We start from the raw sequence: 21095 nt of genomic DNA on the forward strand, positions 1-21095 counted from the left end.
CAGTGGCCAAACCACAAGTGACTTGATGCTTCCCTGTGCAAATAGCTGACAGTCAAAGTCTTACTCTGGATGAGGATGAGTTACTGTCCATAATACCTCGCCACAATTACAATGAAATAATTTTTAATATTGGAAAGTTGATATTGTATAAAGGATGGTTCCCAAGCTATTATTATCATATAAACTGCTGGTCAGAAGGAGCAGTAATAATCATCTAGTGAAGCTGCTCATCTGCCTCAACCAAAAGGTGGTCCATATGCTGCTTAAATTACCTTTCTTAAAGGTAAGCCAGGTTTAGCACTGATTCCTAGGGGTGTTTTTTCTTCCACTAATGAGGATATTTTCCATCTAGTCTCAAAAAGAGACTTTTCGATCATGTCAAAAAGAAGACAGCTGTTTGAATATTTATAGATTGTTGTTTCTCATTACCCCTCCCCCCACAAGTCCTGCTTACTCAGACTAACCTTCACCAATTCCTTCAGCTGCTCTCTGGGTAACTGGTTTTCAAAACCTTCTCCATCCTCGTCAATCTCTTTTGAATATGCTGTATTTTATCTCAGTTCCTCTAACAGTGAAGTTCTAAGAGTGAAATGGAACTAATACATTCTGACCAGAAAAACAAAGACATCTGGGTAGCATTGAATCGTCACTTCTCACGTCATTAAAAAAGAATGTTTTAATGCATGCTAAGATTAAATCTGCTTTTTCGACAATTACATCACCTCTTTCACCCATACTGGACAGTCAACCGAGTCCCTGTGTCTTTCACATTATGGTTCTACTGAAACATTCTATTTATTTACTTACTTACTTATTTTTTATTTCAGATTAATGTGAGGGTACAAACAATTAGTTTACAATGTTTGCTTTTGTTAGGTAAAGTCCATATTATAGTTGTGTCCCACACCCAGGAAGTGTGCCATATACCCTTACATTGTGCCACTAAGTAGACCCTGATTCCCTTCCCTCCTCCACTCCCTCCTTGTTACTCCTCCCCACAACATGAATTGAATTGAGTTTTTCTCTTATGTGTGTGTGTATTAGATCTTCTACTGGCTTCATACTAGTATTGAGTACATTAGTTATTTGCTTTTCCATTCTTGTGATACTTCTTTTACTAAGAAGAGTGTTGTGTTTCAACTCCATACATATTAATATAAAAAATGTAAAATCTTCATCTTTTAATGGCTGAAAAGTATTCCATGGTATACATATACCACAGTTTAGTAATCCATTCCTGGGTTGATGGGCATTTAGGTTGCTTCCACAACTTGGCAACTGTAAATTGAGCTGCCATGAACAATCTTGCACAAACGTCCTTATGTTAAAATCATTTTTTTTTCTTCTGTGTAGATGACTAGCAATGGGATTGCAGGATCAAATGAGAGGTCTAATTTGAGTTCTTTGAGGATTCTGCATACTTCTGCCCAAAAAGCCTGTATGAGTTTGCAGTTCCACCAACAGTGTAAAAGTGTCCCTGTCTCCACATCTGCACCTATTGAAACTTTCAAAGGAATTTGGCCCTGGTGGATCTGCCCAGTTGGAAGCACAGCAGAGATCTGAAACAAAATGTTATCCTGATCAGTTCTCCAAATATCAAGAGGACTGACTGGTTGTGGGACAATAGAAAATACTCTTTTCTCAGTCTCTGGTGTAGGAGGAGCCTGGGGCAGTGTACAAACTCATGCCTGGAGCCATACAAAACGCAAAGCTCTGTGAAGAAATCAAATAAAAGAGTGCAGGTAACAAATTGTCACCTAGAAACAGTAGACTTAGTAAAACTGAAGAATGGAAAAGCAGGGTTCAAATATTGTTTTGAACTTGATCTCCATCTAACAATGGGGCTTCTTCATTAATCACTGAGCATCAACACTAATCACTGAAATGCTAATAGGTTATGAGACACAGAGGGTGCAGGCAGGACAGAAGGATGAAAAGAGTCAAATCCAGAGGACTGTGCCTGTAGCCTGTCCTGGCCGTTCATCCTTTACTCAGTGCTGCTCGCTGTGCTTCCATGAATGAGAGAACTCAGTTTGAAAGAAAAGAGAGAGATGTAAAGAAATCAAAACAGAAGCAGACACTGTAGCGTACCTACACGAGCACCGCCAAACACACACCCCTCTACTTAATGGAAAGAAAAAAGCAACAGTCGAGCTCATTTTTCCAGTAAGAATCCAGATTGTTTTTATTTATTTTAGGAATAAACTTACTGTGTGGCAGAAGGATTTTGTTTTAATTATGATTTCCTGTTGTCCCAAATACATATGTGTGGTGAGTGTGAAAGGAAATTAGTTAGTAATCTGTGGTGGGCCTCGTTTTTGATCCTGGTACCAACCAGTCAGGCAATAAGGGAGATGAAAAGACAATCACAAAATTCACTGTGAGCTTTTAGGTGTGCATTAGATAAAACACAGGAAAATAGAAAAATGGACAAGTTTTTATTTATTTTCTAACAGAAATAATGTCATTAAATTTGATAATAACAGTATGTTAGTTGTGATGATCACACTCTTAAGTTACTTCAGAAAGAAAAGATTAACTCTTTGGAAGAGTTCCTGGATTTAGATTTAACCCAAATGTTTATTACTAAATGTTCTAACATTTGGGTATATAATTTTGGAAATTTCAAAAGGTGTGTTCACAAATACTCCAGACATCCATGTAGAGCAGTGGTTCTCAACCTGTGAGTCGTGACCCCTTTGTAACAATGAAAATACATCGCGGCATTAGGAAGGTTGAGAACCACCGATACAGAGTCAAGAAGTGGTTTCACACTACTTGAGCAAACACCTGCAGTAAGCCTGTCTTCTCCTGGGCCACAATTTTCTGTAATTAGTTTGGAGAAATAGGGTAGGCAAGAGCAATTTCCCCAAATTCCCAAGAACTAGTTTCACCTGAATGTTTCTTTGCCTCCCCAATCAATCAAAATTAGGACTGACGTGGTATTTGTCATTTCCTATTGTCAGTCTTATAAGAGTGAAAGAATTTTCCTCCTCCAGATCTCGGCTGAAGCAGCTAGCAATCCTTCCTCAAACCAGAATGATTTTGAGGCCAGCAGATGAAACAGATGAGGCAACCACATTAAGGAAATTGAAAACACTAGTAGAGCTGTATCCTTGGGCATAATTTGGGCATGTCAGAGAAAGAACATCAGTTACCCTGAATGTCAAGGTAGCAAGGATTGATGGAGACATGTCTGTCTTCTCATTCCTCCTAACAATTGCTATACACACCTGTCATTCTCTTAAAGGAAATGACAGACTAGTTGTCTCATGAAGACTATACTGAACCTCTTCTACTAAATTATGGGTAATGGTTTAGAGATGTTGACTTTTAACCCTAGGGATTATATTGTCACTGTAGACTTTACATTGAGACATCACACATTCCAGAATTTAAAGTCATAGTATCTCTTTAAATCACAAATGGAAAAGGCCTATTGGCAAAAGTCCCATATATACCATCCCTAGACATAAAATGCTTACTCTTTGTGGTTTATTTGAAAAATATCTATTTCTACTTTTTAATGTGAAGTGAAGGGTTTCTTTCAGGATACAATTCCACAGATGCCTCTTCCAAAGTTTCTCTCCCCTATTAGTCTTTGGGGCATCCAAGGAGATCCTTTCTATGTGCTAGTACATGTTGATTATTAAGAGATATCTCTAAACCCAGAGCTCCTTTCAACTACTTTTCACTCAGCTTATTCAGTCAGTCAAGATATAATAACTGTTATAATAATTTTTAATCACTCAAGATATAATAACTATAATGTAGATACGTCTCACTTGGTGTTGCTGGGAACATCTGTACTTTTGTGAACTGATATATTTCCTCTTTCTGGGCTCAGCAGGCAGAGAGGGAAGTGAAGAAAGTTTGACTTACCGTGTGTGCAGCAGCAGACAAGGGTGTCCGCTGCACCGGTGTCCTACGATGACTGCGATTGTCCCAGAGGACAATCTGGCCCGAGTAAGTGCCACCAACCACCAAGTTAGGATGGAAACGGGCGAAGCAGACGGACATCACAGAGGACTGTGAAGAGAAAGGACAGAGAGGCTCTATGAAATGCATCTCCTGTAGAAGGTTCTCTCTTCCTGCAAAGGAACGAGTCATCACATAAACAGAACACATCCCATGAAACATAAAGCTGTCAGAAGCTAGACTATGAAGTGTGTAGTCAGGGGATTTTGTTCATAGATGCAGGGATTTTTCTGGACAGGCTGGTCAATGGTTGCCCCTTGAAATCTTTAGTTTTAAGTCCTGGCCATGTCACCAAATAGGCATACAACCTATGATAAGTACGTCATCTTTCTGGGGTCTGTTAGCTTACTTTATGGACATTCATTTCTCATTTATTGAATCAAATTGCCTACAGAACTAATGCTAATTCTCCACTGAAGGCTTCACAGAGCAATTGTTTGAAGGCATGGCCACAGCAAGTTATACTGTTTGCAGAGTTAGCAAGGCCAGAGTAATTCTAGCTTCAAGGACTTTACGATGGGGTGCTTTTTCATTTTGTTTTGGTTTTGCCTGAACGTAGAGTAGACTTCTAGGAAGTAAACTAACCTCAGACTGATCCAACCGGCTCCTCCCCAGCTACCCTCGCTCCCAGGGGTGTTCTCCCCGCCTTTGTCCTGCCCACTTCAGACAATTCCTCATGTTATTCTTTAGTTATTTAAACACACAGCCAGTAACCGATTTCAGTCAGACTCTGCCATGGTCTGTCATAGTCTGTCACAAACAGGATCTCTGAAAGACCACAAAAGACTATTGGACGTCACTTTTTTTTTTTTGTAGGAAATTATTTAACTGAGATAGAAGGATGATGCATTTAAAATCAGACAAGTTACTGTTTCACATCTCCTGAGTCCACTTGAATTCTGTCAGCACTTCGCATATTTGTATTTATAAGTGGAAGTCATTGCTTTTAATAAATGCCTTTCATTCCTTCAATTAAATTCAGTGAACAGTCTTTGAGATCTTACTATGTGTGAGAAAGGCGTTGTACCAAGAATGGTGGGAATGCAGAGGTAGTCATTGCCCTCCACAAACCCGTGCCCTGGTAAAGGGAATGAGAAAAACGTGGACACAGATGGACAGAGCTGCTCCTAGAGACACAGTCATGGGGCAGGCACAGGCCTTGGCAAGTAGGTGGGCAGCAAGATGGATTAGTGCCCCCACTTGTCCTTTGGGTTTAACATCCATGTGCAGGGTCTTGAATGGGATTAAATCCCAGGAGCATGTGCGTTTGTGTGCCTGTGGTCAGGGGTGGGTGGAAGGGGAAGATTTGTTTTAGTTAAGGGAGGAAAAAAGAGGGTGGAAGAAATGACTTGGGGAGAAAGGCCTCCTGGAAGGTGGCATGTCACACCTCCAAGTGTATGCAGAACACTCAAGAAGTGGAGAGGAGAAACAGGCATTCCTGAGGTGGGATGATGGGGAGAAAGGACTGGAGGCGGCAAAAGAGAGACTGGTGGACAATTCATAGTGTTTTCTGGCTGGGAAGGAGCATGCATGGCAGAGGCAAGGACCAGGAATGTGGCTGAGGAGGTCTCCTGGACTTGACAAAGGCCTTGAATGGCACCATTTGGAACTTTTTCTGTGGTTAGAAATCCCAGCTTCCTGAACAAGCAAGTAAGAGGATCAAAGGCTGTAACTGATAAACCAGAAAAGTAGTGATTGAAAGGAAATTATGACTTCTTTTGGACTGGTAAGCTAAACATCCATTTCTTTAACAAAGCCTGAAACAACAACAAAATCCAGATCTATTCTCTGCCTAAGGCTTCCTAGTCAGAAATAGTCCCATTCTCAGGGAGAGGAAAGATCGTAGACTATTTTTGGGTGTCATGTTTTCTTAGTTTGAATGATTTTCAGTTCCAATTCCTTGAACTCAATTCAATGGAGAATATGCTTGTGCCCCAATCTGGTTTTCATAAAGTTCAAGAATAATTCTCAGTAATGATCCTGAATTAAAGAAGGAGAAAATAATGCTGGTCAGCTTCTTGTTTTACACATCCCACAGAAATGATTCTTAGTTTTCAATTGATGAAATTCGGATGTCGCTAGAGCTATGTTGAAAACAGTTTTTTTTTAAAGCTTCAGAAAGACTTACAATTATCCAGATGGTATCAACAATCGAATTTACCAAAGCTCAAATCAATATGGATAAAGGAATGTCATTCAATTTAAAGATCCAGAATTCAACCACTTGATTGCTTCCGTGTTTTAGTTAAATCCCGGCAAATACCACCCTCCCCCAATCTTGCACAGTTTGTTGAGAGCCTCAACCAGAGAAAAACAGTTAAAGTATTTCTATGAAACTGAAACATGAAGTTGACAGTGGACTAGAATCCAGCCCCTCAGGGTAAGCACTCCTGTCTACTTGACTGTGCATCCAGCCTTCACTCTTCATTTGTTTAGTCATCAAACACTGAGCACCAACTAAGAACTACTAAACCATTTCAAGCAATCTCAAAAGTCACAAAAGCTCCCCATTTCAAATTCAGAATTCTATGTACACTTGATAAAAAGTCAAATTAATGCAAAGAAAGAGTAACAACAACTTGAAGCCCCAGAGTTCTCCCTCCAGAACCTACTTTGTTTTGCTGAAAACCGATGTTACAATAATATCTCCATGAGGAAAAACAGTAGGCATATTTATGTTCATGTTATATTTGTAAGGTAAGATATAGTTACGTTCATTAATTTCACTTACCTTTTAATATCAATACTTTAATTACATGCATTATATGATATATTTAAATATGTACATGTATTCTTACATAAATACTGAGGAAGCCCCATAGTTGACCACCTCTCTATATTGACCTCCTCCTTCAGTTGACCTAAATTCCATAGAATGGACATGTACCACATGTATGTATCAGTACAATAGTCTGATGTTGTAGTTCCTTATGTTGACCACCTCCATATGTTGACTAGTTTGTTACAGTCCCTTGGGCAGCCAACTCATAGCAAGTTCTACTATATTTTGTTCTGGATTCAATACCGATCAGCAGAGTACACCACACTTGACACGATCGTTCATATGGAAACACCAAGGCAGCATGATCTCAATTAATGGTATGTAGATACAAACTCTAGAGTTTGGTCATTTCACGAGATGTTTGTGTGTACCCTGATGTTTGACATTATGGTGGCAAACATTTGGATAATGGACTTAATTTTTTATTTTTCCTCTGAATGTTTAGGTACTCAGATATGTGGGATCAGTCCTCCTACTCGAGGTCCGACAAGGTGAGCTCCTTAGTCCTCTTCAGAGTACAGGGGTCCTGGAAACCCTGCACCCTCCTGCTGTCCCTGCAGCCATTCATCTAGTCATGGCTGTGGCTGCCAATTGTTATGGAATTTACTGACTGTCAGTAAAAGGAGCAGCTGATGATACTATCCTGTCAGTTACATTTGGTAAAAAGTAAAAAAAATCAGAAAAAATTGGTTGGCATGACCAAAAAACATGAGGTGTTTTGGTTTTCATTTTTAACGGTACATTTTTTAGAAGACAAATTCCACGAAAAACATTAACAACAAGTTATTTTGAAAATTTTCATCCCTTCCCTAGGCATTTACAATTTTATATATATATCATTTACAACTGGCTTATTGTACCCTCGATGAATCCCCAACAATGTATATACACACACACACACACACCCCCCATGGAATTCTACTCAGCCATAAAAAAAAAGAAACAAAGAATGTTATTTGCAGCAACATGGCGGGAACTGGAGACCATTATCTTAAGTGAAGTATCTCAGGAACAGACAACCAACACCACATGTTCTCACTAATAGTGGGAGGTAAGTGATGGCTACACGGGCACAAAGAGACATAAAACGATGTTGGAAACCAGGAAGGGAGGAGAGAGGGAAGAGAGTTGTGGGATGTAAACTTATCTATTCGTGACAGGCACACTAAAAGCCCTGAATTATACATTATACCAGGTATCCATCTAACAAAAATATTTCTACCCCATTAATATATTGAAATTGAGAAAACCCTTCATCACCAAAACAAACATACACACAAACAACTTGCCAACCCGACTGACTGTATACCTACATGTAATACAGAGGGGATGTTACATGATGCACCACTATCTCCAACGGGGTGAGCATCACATTTTTGATCGTTTGTATAATACGGTTCTCCAAAATTAGGACAAGTAAAGTTTAAAAACTGTGATTTGAGGAACAAGCCAATTCTACTGACAATTTCTGGTATTGTTCACAGATGCAGAGGAAACCTGGTTTAGCTTTGAATCCTGAGCATACTGCCCGGTTAGTGGCCATCCCTACAAAGGCAGGCCGCCTCCTTGTCCATGTTACAGTGTGTTCCCTTGCACACGAGCTGACCCACCAGACGGGCCTCCACATCCTCACCATCTATTTCAAGAGAAGTCAGTTTATTTTACCCCATTCAGATGGAATGCCAGAGATAAGAGGGGTGGAGTCTCCACTGGCAACGTCACCCTTCACTCACTGCATGCAATGTTCCACCACATTCAATTTCAGTCGGCCCAGACCCCTCTGTCAGTGGCTGAGGAGGCTGTTTCTATTTTGGAGAGCTAATCCAGGCCAGCCCAGGGGTGGTACTTCCCCATGACCACAGACCCATATGCCTAGGCGGACAGCCTTTGGTCACTGCTGGCTGAGAGACGCGCCCCTAGGCTCACATTTGATCTGCTTGCCTGGGTCCTCCTGTGTGTGGCACTCTGCCTACTCCCTAGCCATCCTGCCTGGGTAGGAGGGATAGGGTTCTTGTGTTCAAAAGCATCTCCTATTTCAAGCACCGTCTCTTCTGGGGAGAGGTTAGTCCCCAGGGAGGGAATGGTCATATTGTTGCCATATGCTGTTTAATGGTGGCTGACATTTTATTTGCCTAAAAGCACATGCTTCCCTGTCAGAGGGCTGTCAGGCAGACAGATCAGATGCTTCTGGCTACTAGTAAACCAGTATCTATTTCTGTTCTTACCTAAGAAACCAGCAAAGATACTTCTTTTGTTAATGGAAACACATGTAATTAGAGAACACTGCTGCGGAAAACCCTTCTTACCCGCTGTCATGTAGCACAGGCATCTGACAACGGGGAAGGTGTGAAGTGCTTAAGTCAACATGAGCCCAGTGGTGGGCCCTTAACTTTAACTAATAGGAAGGGAAAGAACTCCAAAGTTTCCTTTAGAACTCCCCCTTCCTCTGCATTCCTTCTGCATTTCTACCCCTGGGGTGTACGAGCCATTCTTCCAAACTCTAAAAAAAGTAACCATCTATGTGATTTTATCACCCCCATTAGAGCCAGGGGGGAACAGGAGCAAAGACCGAGGCAGTGTATCTGCTACTTCTTGGCTCAGTTTGCACTAAAACATAAACAGATGGTGCTACAGTTTGTGAGCTAAGATGATGCCACGGCACTCTACCTGGGGCGACAGAGTGAGACTCTGACTCAAATAAATAAATACATGAATAAATGAATAAATAAATTTGATCTGCCAAAGATTATAAACCAATAATCCTGATAATCTTTCTTAGAATCCTTGAAATTTTCTAGCTTTTCATCATTTAGACCCTACCATGGGCCTCGTGCTAGGTTTCAGCAAAGAATACAAAAGCTATTGTGTAAAGCACAATGAGATACCACTTCACACCCACTACGAGGGCTGGAATTTATTTATTTATTTTTTTTAGAGCAAAGTACCTGTTGGTGAGGGTGGGGAGAAATTGGAACATTTCACTACAATGTTGGTGGAAATATAAAATGATGCAGCCACTCTGGAAAACAGTCGGCAGTTTCTTAAAAAGTTAAACATAGTTATTGGATGTCCCAGCAATTCCACTCCTCGGCATATACCCAAGAAAATTGAAAAGATATGTCTACATAAGAACTTGTACATGGATGTTCACGGCAGCATTGTTCCTAATAATCATAAAGTGGAAGCAACTCAAATGTCCATCACCTGAGGACTGGGCAAATGAAATGTGGTACATTCACACAGTGGAATGTCTCCGGGCAATAAAAAGGAAGGAAAACCAGGCGGTGCCTGTGGCGCAAGGAGTAGGGCGCTGGTCCCATATGCCGGATGTGGTAGGTTCAAACCTAGCCCCAGCCAAAAACCAAAAAAAAAAAAAAAATTATATTGGGCAGCGCCTGTGGCTCAAAGGAGTAGGGCGCCGGTCCCATATGCTGGAGGTGGCGGGTTCAAACCTAGGCCTGGCCAAAAACCACAAAAAAAAAAAAAAAAAAAGAAGGAAAACCTACCTGTGCCAGGCGTCCTGTTAGGTATGACCCCCCCCACACTCTGTACTGCAGAGCAGCTGGGGGAGTTCCACTTTCTGGGTTGTAAAAGGAAAGTTTGTTTTCCTTTTAAACTTTGTTTATAAAAGGAAAAGGGATTCTTATTCCGATTTCAACTATCACCATTAGTAACAGAGTTCTGAAGAAAAATCAGTACAATTAAAAAAAATCAATTTTTACAATAGCTTTAGATTTACAGGAAAGTTGAAAAGATAGTATAGTTCCCATGCACCTTTATGCCATGTTCCCCCTATTCTCAACATAGTCCCTATCGTCACGTCTGTCACAAGGGACTAACCAATATTGATACATTATTACTAGCTGAAGTCCATACTTTGTTCAGATGTCCTTACTTTTTATTTAACGTCCTCTTTCTGTTCCAGATCCCATTCAGGAGACCATCATACATTTAACCATTATTCATGTCTCCTTAACCTGCTGTCCCCAACATGTACTCGGTGGCCTGTTATGAACCAGGCTGCACAGCGGTCCTTCCCTTGTCACCCAACATCTATGGAAACATTGTCTTCTATGATTCCATGAAACCAGTCCCTGATGTCAAAAAGTTTGGAGACTGCTGTTCTCTAGGCTGTGATAGTTTTTCAGGCTTCTCTTGTTTTTGATAATCTTAACTATTTTCATGAGTACTAGTCAGATATTTTGCATAATGTCCCTTAATTTGGATTTTCTTTCCTTTTTCTTTATTTCCTTCCTTCTTTCCTTCTGATTAGGCTTAGAAAAACAGATCTTTTAAGATTCTACAACACATTCTATACCAAAACAAAATGAGAAAAAGATTCAAAAGTTTGAGGTATTGAGCTCAGATGAAAGGGAATCACAACACAGTAGTGTTAAATTTCTTATTTACACGTTTTACTTCTAATTATGAATGGTGGGGATATACTATCATATCTGACAACAATGCTCACTGAAACATGTTCAGGTCAGAGAAAGCTTTTTCAGTATTGTATTTCAACAATTCACTATAACTTATTGTCTTATTTTATTTTATTTTTTTAGGAAATATGAAATCTGGGTTTCTATGCCTAGGCTGGAAATAGAGATATGGTACCAGCTAAAGGCAAATTTTTGCTTTATAGGAACAACAAAAAAAAGTGATAAATATATGAATTGCTTTTGTATGTTAAAAAGCACCAGCTTTATTCAAATCAAATGTCTAAATCCTGCTTAATTACAAAAAGGAAGTTGATCTTTGGATGTGGTGTGTGTTCACATCCACCCCTTTGATTTACATGAATATGAACTGGTGAGAACATATTTTTTAAAAGAGAAGAGAGTTTCAATCTGACAGGAAAGAGTGTAGGAAGCATTAACTTAAGTGCTTGTTAAAACATGAAGGATTAACAGTAAAAAGGGAGGGAAGAATTATGAATGTCTCCAGTTGAGTATCTTCAAAAATGCTTGGGGTTTCTGGGAATGGCTCACCCAACCACATGAAAGTCGTGTGAAGGGAGTCAGCCACACGACTTCTCTAAATCCAGGGTTGAGGCTGCTCCACTTTTACCATCAAACCCTCTTACTTGAAGTATAGCCACAAATTAAATTTATTTTTATTGAAAAAGTACTAAGTTCTTGCAAAGAGGCAAACCCAGCACTCAGAAATGTGGTATCTCTCCCTTGACCTTGATAGAATGATAATGTCAACAGAGAACCAGCTTCTTAGTCTGTGACCCCTTCTTTGGCCATGTGAAAAAGGCAATAATGGCCTTCACCTACAGAATCCAGGAGAAGAATTTAGTTATCAGGTATTCTTTTATATAAGCACCATGGTTAAATAGGTTAATTCCATTGAGAACTGTTGTACTGGCAAGAATGTCTAAAAACAATTGGATGATAGATTTGTATTCTGCTTGGGCAATTTCTTTCTCAGTTTGTAGGATTCAGGTTTTGTGCTTGAGAAAGGAAGAAGAAAACACAGTCTCTATGTCATTCAACAATCTCTTACTGGTAAAATAAATCTACATTTGGAGGATCCACCCAAAGAGTCATGGAATCGCCCACATTAGATCATTACCAAGCCACGTAGGTCAGAAATTATAGGGGGGGCCATTAAAAAAACCCTAAAGCATTCCACTATACACAGTCTCTTCACATGGTTTTTCTGAGTAACTGTGGTGGTTTTGCCAGCTGCGACAGTCCATGGAATCAGTTGGATCATTCTAAATTTAATAAGAAAATAAAAGATTGGCAAGAATAGATCCTTCCTCACATTTAAACTATGTGGTGAATACAGATCTTGGGGAAGCAAATAGGAAGTGAAGTCCTTCACCCAACAAAGAGATGTGTTACCAAGGCATAAATGATCTTAGTGAAGATTTGACTTTTTTCATCTGCCTGGAATGACTTGGATATGCTTATAACTAAGAAACCAATTCTTAGCTGAGGGCAATCCCTTCTTCATACAATATTTATGTGTACTTGCAAGGTCAACAGCAAAAGAGAATGAATTTCCCCAGAGCTCAACCTGAGCTGGTTTATAAAAGGACAAAATACTAAATAAACCAAGAGACCACCCCCCAAAAAATATGTGAATAAAAATTTGGGGAGAGGGACAAAATTATTAAACCCACAGCACTTTAGGGATTTTTCTCAATACACAAGGAAAAACCTATTTCTAATCATAAGACTTAGGATGCACAAATTATAGAGCATTTATATAGAGTTTGAAATTTGCAGTTCTGGGAAAAGAGTTTTAAGGCATATGAAAGACCTATCCTGAACCATGTCCTTCAATGAATTTATATGGGTGATAGTGCCGGTCAGTTTAAAGAAATGTGAACATAATTTCTAAACACACATGTTAGGGTACACCATATATATGTGTCAGTCAATTATAGTAAAGTGGATTATTTTGCTTCATAGAAATCTAAGTAAAAATAACAAAGATAATATTTTTTGTTCTTTTCTTTAAAAAGAAAGAAAAATAGACTTGTGATGATGAGTGTTTTACCTTTGGAATTAGTGACTGGTGAGAATCACAAAGTGCCTGGTGTACTTCTCCAAAAGTTGAGAAAAAGAAATGTGTCCATGGATCCTGGGAAGCCAGGAATAATATGAAACCAGATAATGAAGAGTTAAGAAAAGCTTCTCGGCCTGCTAATGAGCGCCATCCTGTCCTGGTAAGACCACCCTCCTTTTAAGCAAGAGGTAATTTAATTTGCATCTAACTCAGTTGTGTTTGGGCTTCATCCAATCTAGGAGTATCAGTGTGATAAATCATAACGAATTGTCTGCAATACTTCATGAGGTGACTATAACAGACCTGAACAACAAGACCCCTAAGCACAAGTTTCCAGATTCCTTTGAATACTTTTTGCCTTATTCCTCTCATACCACTCCAAAACTTGAAAATATTTCTTGTAACTCCACCACACTGCAAGTTCGAGCCCTATTTGATCAGATCCACAGCTGTTGGCTGTCTCTGTTAAATCAAACCCCACGTTTGAAAATGACACCACCAGTGACACCAGCCAAATAATATAGTAAAAGAACTAACGTGGCTCCTTTAGTTTCCAGATTCCTTTACATCTTAATTTCCCTTTGTAATCTACACGTATGCAGGGAAAGTAGGTTAAGTGAAAGGCTCTTGAGTCCTATTTTGGATTTTGAAAAAGCAGCTGGAACCAGGGCACCCTAGTGTGGAGAAAAGGGGCTGAGCCTGAAAGGGGAGTCAGCAAACTCACATTCTAGAAGCGCTATCTTTCTACAGTGGTGTCACTTTATTCATGGGACTTTACCTCTTTAGGATGCAGTTTCCTCATTTGGATTTAGAGTCACTGCCTGAGAACAAGGTCTGGGGTAGTTCCAGCCCTCCAGAATGCAAAGGCGCAACTCTATCTAGAGTAGAATATGAAATCAGTATAATCTTCCTACGTACCAATGATTAGATTGATGTTAAGCTATTTGTTTCTTGCTCTGGTCAGAGAACAGTAGCTCTAAAAGTAACACACAAAGGTTTTGGGAAGGGGAAGGTTGTGATTTTTTTCTTCTTCCTATTCATAGGATGCAGAGGTAGTGGAAAGATCCATGAACTGGTAATCAAGATTGATTCTCTGTGTGAAAATCATGTTAATTCTATTGGGGTTAATTTTTTCACGGACAAAATACGCTGGGCTTACTGAATTTGTAAGCTCCACAAGGGCAGAGATGGGCTTCTCTTTGTGTTATTATTTGTGTCTGTGAGCTGGTAAGTGTTAGTATAAGTTCCCTATTGCTGCTGTAACAAAATATCACATATTTAGCGGCTTAAAACAACACAAATTTATTATGTTAGGGTTCTAGAAGTTGGAAGGACTAAACTGGAGGGGCACACAGAGCTTCTTAGAGAGTCTAGGAGATCAATTTCTTTGCCTTCTTTCTAGCTGCTACAAGCAACCCTCATTTCTGGGCTCATGGCCACCTTCCATCCTCAAAGCCAGCAAGGGTGGTCAAGTGTTACTCACACCACACCCCTCTGACTGCTTTTTCCATCATCACATCTTCTTCTCAGAGCCTAAAACTCTTGCCTCCTTCTTTCTCTTATAAGGACCTTTGTGATTATGTCAGGCCCACCCAGGTAATTCAGCAAAATCTCCCCTTTTTAGGTTTTTTAATTTAATCCCATTCACAAACTCCCTTTTGGCCCATTGACATTCACAGATTGCTAGTATAAGGAAGAGGATATTTTTGTGTGGCCATTATTCTATCACAGGGTTCAAAAAATATTTGGTAACTCATAAATGTTTTGAGAAAATGGTAAATTAAACACTTCAACTTATATGTAAGCTCCACGAATTCCCATGGCTCATCACTAACCAGGGTCATGGTCATACATATTCATCGTATACCTTTCTGATCCCTTCCAAACACCTTATGACTGAACATTCAGGTTGATGCTATGTGCTGACTTAAAAAATGTACTCTAGCTTTTTTCTTTCACCTGATAGAATATAATCTATTGTGACAGATTTTCCTACCCAGCTTAAGTGAATTGGTCATGCCACATTGAGACAGCCCGGCCCTGAAAAATACATCTTGAGAACCAGACCAGGGATGGGAACCTTTTTGTGTTGGATGGCCACATAAATTTAGCTAATCAAATGAGACCACATTCAAGAAACTTCAATTGATATACTTAAAAATGTACATTATTTTGTAAAAATGAGACTACTAAGCAATTAATAATTTCAAAAATAAAAACTTAATTTTAAAGTTAACTTATGGGCCGGGAGCAGTGGCTCATGTCTGTAATCCCAGCACTTTGGGAGACTGAGGTGGGAGGATTGCCTGAGCTCACGAGTTCGAGACCAGCCTGAGATAGAGTGAGATTCACCTCTAAAAATGGCTGGGCATTGTGGTGGGCACCTATAATCCTAGCTACTTGGGAGGCTGAGGCAAGAGTATAACTTGAGCCCAGGAGTCTGAGGTTGCTGTGAGCTATGTCGCAGGACTCTACTGGGGGCGACAAAAGTAAGACTCTCTGCACTACAGACCCCACTGGGGCCCAGAGCAAGTCATCTTTTCTCTGTTACTCCTTCCTTTCATTTCCCTAGAAGAATTCTGGTGAGAATTTATATATACATAAATATATATACATATTCAAAATTTCAAAATAAAGCTTTGTGAAAAAATAAAAAAAAAGACTGTCTCAAAAAAAAAAGTTAATTCACCTTTTAATGGCTTTGTCATATTTGTTTTTTGTTGGAAAGCATTTGAATATTTGTTTACCACATGGAAATACATAGTTTCAGGTGATCCTCTAGATGGGTATCAGTAATTTTGATCTTAAGGGTGTCTTTATTTGGGTTAGATAACAGAATGTAGATTTGAAGCAGCAAGTGGTCAAAAAGTGAAAAAAAAAGAAATCCAAAACAAAACATTTTGGGGCATGTCGTGAACATGGGTATTCTGCATTTTCCCATATTTTAGTTGGGTCTCTCTCAGCAACAAACAATGACTTTAAAGTATCATGTACTGAGAGCTCAGTCAATTGCCTTGATGATATCAATTAGGTAGGGCTGAAGTGCAAATTTGAGTGTGATGCTGATTCTTATAATCAGCAAACCTTTCATTGTGTATTCTCCAATTAATAAGTCTATAACAGTTGTGTATTCTTTAAATGATTTGCATTTATCCTTTTCATCCATGACCTTTGTTAACTAGAGAAAATTTTTATCCAAAATTTCCTTTTGAAGAAGTGTTTTGAAGATATATAGCTTTGTGTGAAATGCTTGGCTTTTCTGCTCATATCATACATAGATTTAGTTTCACCTTGTGAAGAAATATTCAAGTACAGAAACGCTTCATTCCTATGGACTTTTTTCAATAATCCATATTGCTGTTTCTATTTTTCATAAAATTTAACTGTTTTTACAGAGATAAAATTTTGGCTAATACCTGTCCCTGTGTCCACACACTTTAGAATGATACAGCAAAATACCTTATTGTTCAACTGTAGCATTTTATGAAACTGACAATGCCATGTTGCATTTGTGTGAGTATGGTTAACAACCCTTATAAGTTGTTGTCAAGTGTCACTTAAAATAGTAGCTTTAGCACAGAGATTTTGCTGATACAAAATACAATGAAGAGAAACAAGAGCATCTGGATCTGTTAATACTTTTTTTTTAATCTGTGCATTCAGCCCTTCATGTTTTCCTGTCATGGAAGGTGCACTGTCTGTACATATACTTGCTAAATTTACCAAATTCAGTCCAACTTCACATTTATCTTGAAAGTTGTTGAAGGCATCTGCTCCCTGTGTTCTGTTCGCAAGAATGACTAAAGTGAGTAACTCTTTATAGCAAAGAAAATCTTCTATTATGACCTGAATCAAATATAAAACCTGCATCAAATCAATAGTATCAGTTGATTCATCCAAAGGGACTGAATAATATATAATTTCCTTCTGAAGTATTCCATGAAGTTGTTCTCTTATGCTGAAGGTTAATTCATGATACTGATCAGTTATGATTCTCCTTGAAAGAGGCAGCTGTTTGTTCTTTGAAATATCATTGGGGTCATGGGCGGAGCCTGTGGCTCAGTGAGTAGGGCGCCAGCCCCATATGCCGAGGGTGGGGGTTCAAACCCAGCCCCGGCCAAACTGCAACAAAAAAATAGCCGGGCGTTGTGGCAGGCGCCTGTAGTCCCAGCTGCTCGGGAGGCTGAGGCAAGAGAATTGTGTAAGCCCAAGAGTTAGAGGTTGCTGTGAGCCGTGTGACGCCACGGCACTCTACCCGAGGGCAGTACAGTGAGACTCTGTCTCTACCAAAAAAAAAAAAAAAAAAAGAAATATCATTGGGGTCTAAGCATCCTATAACATCAACCATGTATTCTTTCATAATTTCTTTTTTTTGAGTATTTTTTTCATTTTTTCAAAGAAATATGAGGGTACAATTTTTAGGTAACATTGTTCTCACTTCCAGGGTAAAGTTCCATTTGTAGAAGAGCCCCTCTCCCAGAGGCATGTTATACACCTTCACAATAGGTGAGAGCCTGCTTCATGCCCTCCCTCCCTCTGCCATACGTCCTCTCCTGAACTGGACTATGTTAGTGTTTTATTGTTCTTATGAGCATGTAATTGTTTATATATTGATTTCATATTAGTATGGAGTACATTGGATATTTCTCTATTCTTGCAATATTTTACTAAGAAGAATGTATTTCAACTCCCTCCAGATAAATGTAAAAGATGTAAAGTTTCCATCTTTTTTAATGGCTGAATAATCTTCCATGGCATACATTTAGCCCACTTTATTGATCCATTCATTGGATTGATGGGCACTTAGATTGCATTCATAATTTCTTTCATAATTTCTGCATCATGGAATGTCTTCTCTTTTTTCTCTGAGCATATAAGCTACTTTATAAGTTGCTTCAGAGGCATTATTTCCAGGTCTTATTGGTGTTTAAAAAATAGTCTTTGCTTTTGCTTTTTGTCTTTTAATTTCCATAATTCAACATTTTGTGCCTTTTTCTCGAATTTAAAATATCTGTGGTACTTATGAGTGTTATAATGCTGATGAGCACTGAATGTCTTTAATGTTGATATTGCAGTATCATGAAGTGGGCAAATTATCTTTTCTTTAGCAGAAACAAGATAATACTGCAATTCCTAACCTTCACTGAAAAATCTGTTTTCTTTCTTCAGTGTTCTCTTGCTCTTCTTTTATAAGATGGATTGTTAAGCAGACAGAACTAAAAAGTACTGCGATGATTCACAGATTCCACTTCAAACAGAAACAAAGAGCATTGTTGTCAAAAGCTGGTAACAGACTGGAGTACTCCACCACCATAAGCTCTCGCCACCCGCCTTGTGGGGTAGTGGGGCCAGTTAGGCAGAGGAAGTTAGAACTCAGTTACGAGTGTAGCCGCTGTCAGTTTAGCCCTTCTAGCTTACTAATGTTCTAATTGTGGTGGTCTATCTGGGAGGATTATTTAGTTGGAACTTATTTTATCCTTTGGTATTTTAAATATGGTCATTTAAAAAATAAAATAAATATATAAAAAATGAATAAAAACATTAATAGAAACAAAAGGATTTGTTTTGTGAAATTTGGATTCAGTACAAAGGCCACACTTAAGGACATGTGGCCTTGAGGCTAGAGGCTCCTCAGCCCTGAACTAGACCGGTATAAAACACCACTTCAGTATTTGCCGTGCCCAGCCTCCTCTTCTTTTAAAATTGGCAGTGATGCTATATCAGTGACAGAGTGCACTGATTTACTTACTGATGAACTTAAGTAGAAATAGAGTATCTCTGTGAGGTCTAGAGGAAAAATTTGCAAAATGGGCAAGGTGCAAATTCTGAATAATGTTTCCTGCCATTCTAGTGGGTCATTGACTATGCAGCACCTACTGTGTGATCATATAATGGCCCTACAATGGGTTTGACATAGCACAGAGCTCTCACTGAAGACTGAATTTCTATGGGATAATCTAGTTCAAGGTCAAAAAACTATATTTTACTTCTTTCTTATTTATGAATGTTAGCCTTAAAATGAAAAAAAAAACTGGGGAAATATATATATGTATATATAAATTAGTAATATTTAATATCAAGATGTAGGGGAAATAATCATAAAACAAATTTTAATTCTGACTAAGAAGACCACTTCCAGAGTCAAAAAATGTCACAACTTGGTGGCAAATACCTTTCCTGTGGTAAGTGCAAGGTACTGTGGAAAGTTCTACTGTGTCTATATTTGTCAGGTCAAATACAGTGTTGAAGGAATTGGTAGAAAAGCCTCCGCGCCACCCAAAACAAATCAAACTACTTTTTTCCAAGGCAATTAGACCAAGAAGGAAGTAACAATTCCATTTTCCTGTATAATGTGAATAACTAACTAAGTCATAGACAAGGGCTAGAACTAGCTACCAGTTGTCACACATCTGGAAGAATATTTTAAAACACATTCAAAATGTTTTGACTGATGCTAGGTATCTGGGAATGCAAAATTCTTTTAGGTATTTTTCCTCTACAGATATTCAGCCTTGTTTAGACAGCCATTGTGCCAGATTTGAGCTACATGTTTTATTTGTAGACTAATGAAAATACTGTGCAAAGGTAAGGCTTTCCTTATGATTTTGATTAGGTAGATTTAACTTACGAAGTCCACAGAGTTGCCATGCATTCTTGCATTACTTGAACCACTGTCTAGTTGGGCTCTCTTTTTGCTCCAGAAAGCCCTTCCGTGGCTTCAGTTGGTCAGACCCTCCCCAGGAACAGTATCTCTCAAGAAGAATAGCCCTCAGTCACTTTCCTAAATAATAACTGGCTTGATTGGTCTCATTCCATGACAAGGAAGAGGAAAAACCAGGCTTCTAGTTTTCCCTGCCTAATAGGAACCAGCCTTAGGAATACCTGTGGTTCACCAACCATCCCCAAACCATTTGTGGGATATAGAGGTAGGAGGTAGGTATTCTTCATGTGAGGTCGCCTCCCAGCTAATGTGAGCTAGCTCAGACTTCCAAAGCTCTTTCCACAAACTAACCTCACCATCCCCATCTTCACTCCACTGTCAACCTTAAGTCAGGTGATACTGTCATGGTAGGGGAGGTTGTGGGTAAACCATGCGCTCTTTATTTCTGTTCATACAGTGCACTTTACTTTAGATCATTCATTCTTGCTTTTGACCTAGTCGGGGAGGGCTAGTTTCCTCAAAGGCAGGGGCAGAATGCATTTATCATTGTAGCTTAGCACGGTGCAAGGTGTAATACATATCCGTTGAATTATTTTGGACAAAACCTACTGTGCCCTGGTGTTGAATCAAAGATCATCACATTTCAAACTTGGAGTCAAATTAAACAGATAGTAAGCTTTGAGCCTAACAAGTTTTCACTATTTGGAAGACATGAATAGCAGTCCAGTGAGACAGGTCTGCAGAACTATCTGCATAAGGTTGTTTTTGGTAAAATATAAAAGACTATATTTATTATAAACCAGTGGAATATCAGCTAGCATTGTTTAGGCTTCTTTGAGACAAAAAATACATATTTAGGGAAGAGAATCAGTCTGTTCCTTTCTTCATGAATATGCCCTAACCCTACTGGTTTCAGTTCTTAGAAGTCATTGGGGCACTCAGGGCTCTAGCAGGGGTGTCCAACCTTTTTCCTTTTCTGTCACACATTGGAAGAATGTGGGCTACACATTAAACACAAAAACATTAATGAAAGAAAATGAACCCAAGAAAAAGAAAGAAAAGAAAAAGAAAGAAAGAAAAGGTCCGTGCATAATTTTCATGTGATATTTGATACTAAATATAAGCATAACAGTCCTCAAATAATCTGCATGT

At 39.0% G+C, this 21095-nt stretch overlaps 1 protein-coding gene across 4 annotated transcripts in view; it reads right to left on the reverse strand.

The window, feature by feature from the left end:
- DYNC1I1 (dynein cytoplasmic 1 intermediate chain 1) overlaps positions 1 to 21095 on the reverse strand; it is a 340112-nt gene that overhangs the window by 65466 nt on the left and 253551 nt on the right. For all 4 annotated transcript variants that reach the window (XM_053609525.1, XM_053609523.1, XM_053609526.1 and 1 more), the window contains one exon: positions 3883 to 4029. In XM_053609525.1, the coding sequence (XP_053465500.1) occupies positions 3883 to 4029 (147 nt within the window). The remainder of the gene's footprint in view (positions 1 to 3882; positions 4030 to 21095) is intronic.

Source organism: Nycticebus coucang, chromosome 11, assembly GCF_027406575.1.
Source record: "Nycticebus coucang isolate mNycCou1 chromosome 11, mNycCou1.pri, whole genome shotgun sequence".
Lineage (NCBI taxonomy): Eukaryota > Metazoa > Chordata > Mammalia > Primates > Lorisidae > Nycticebus > Nycticebus coucang.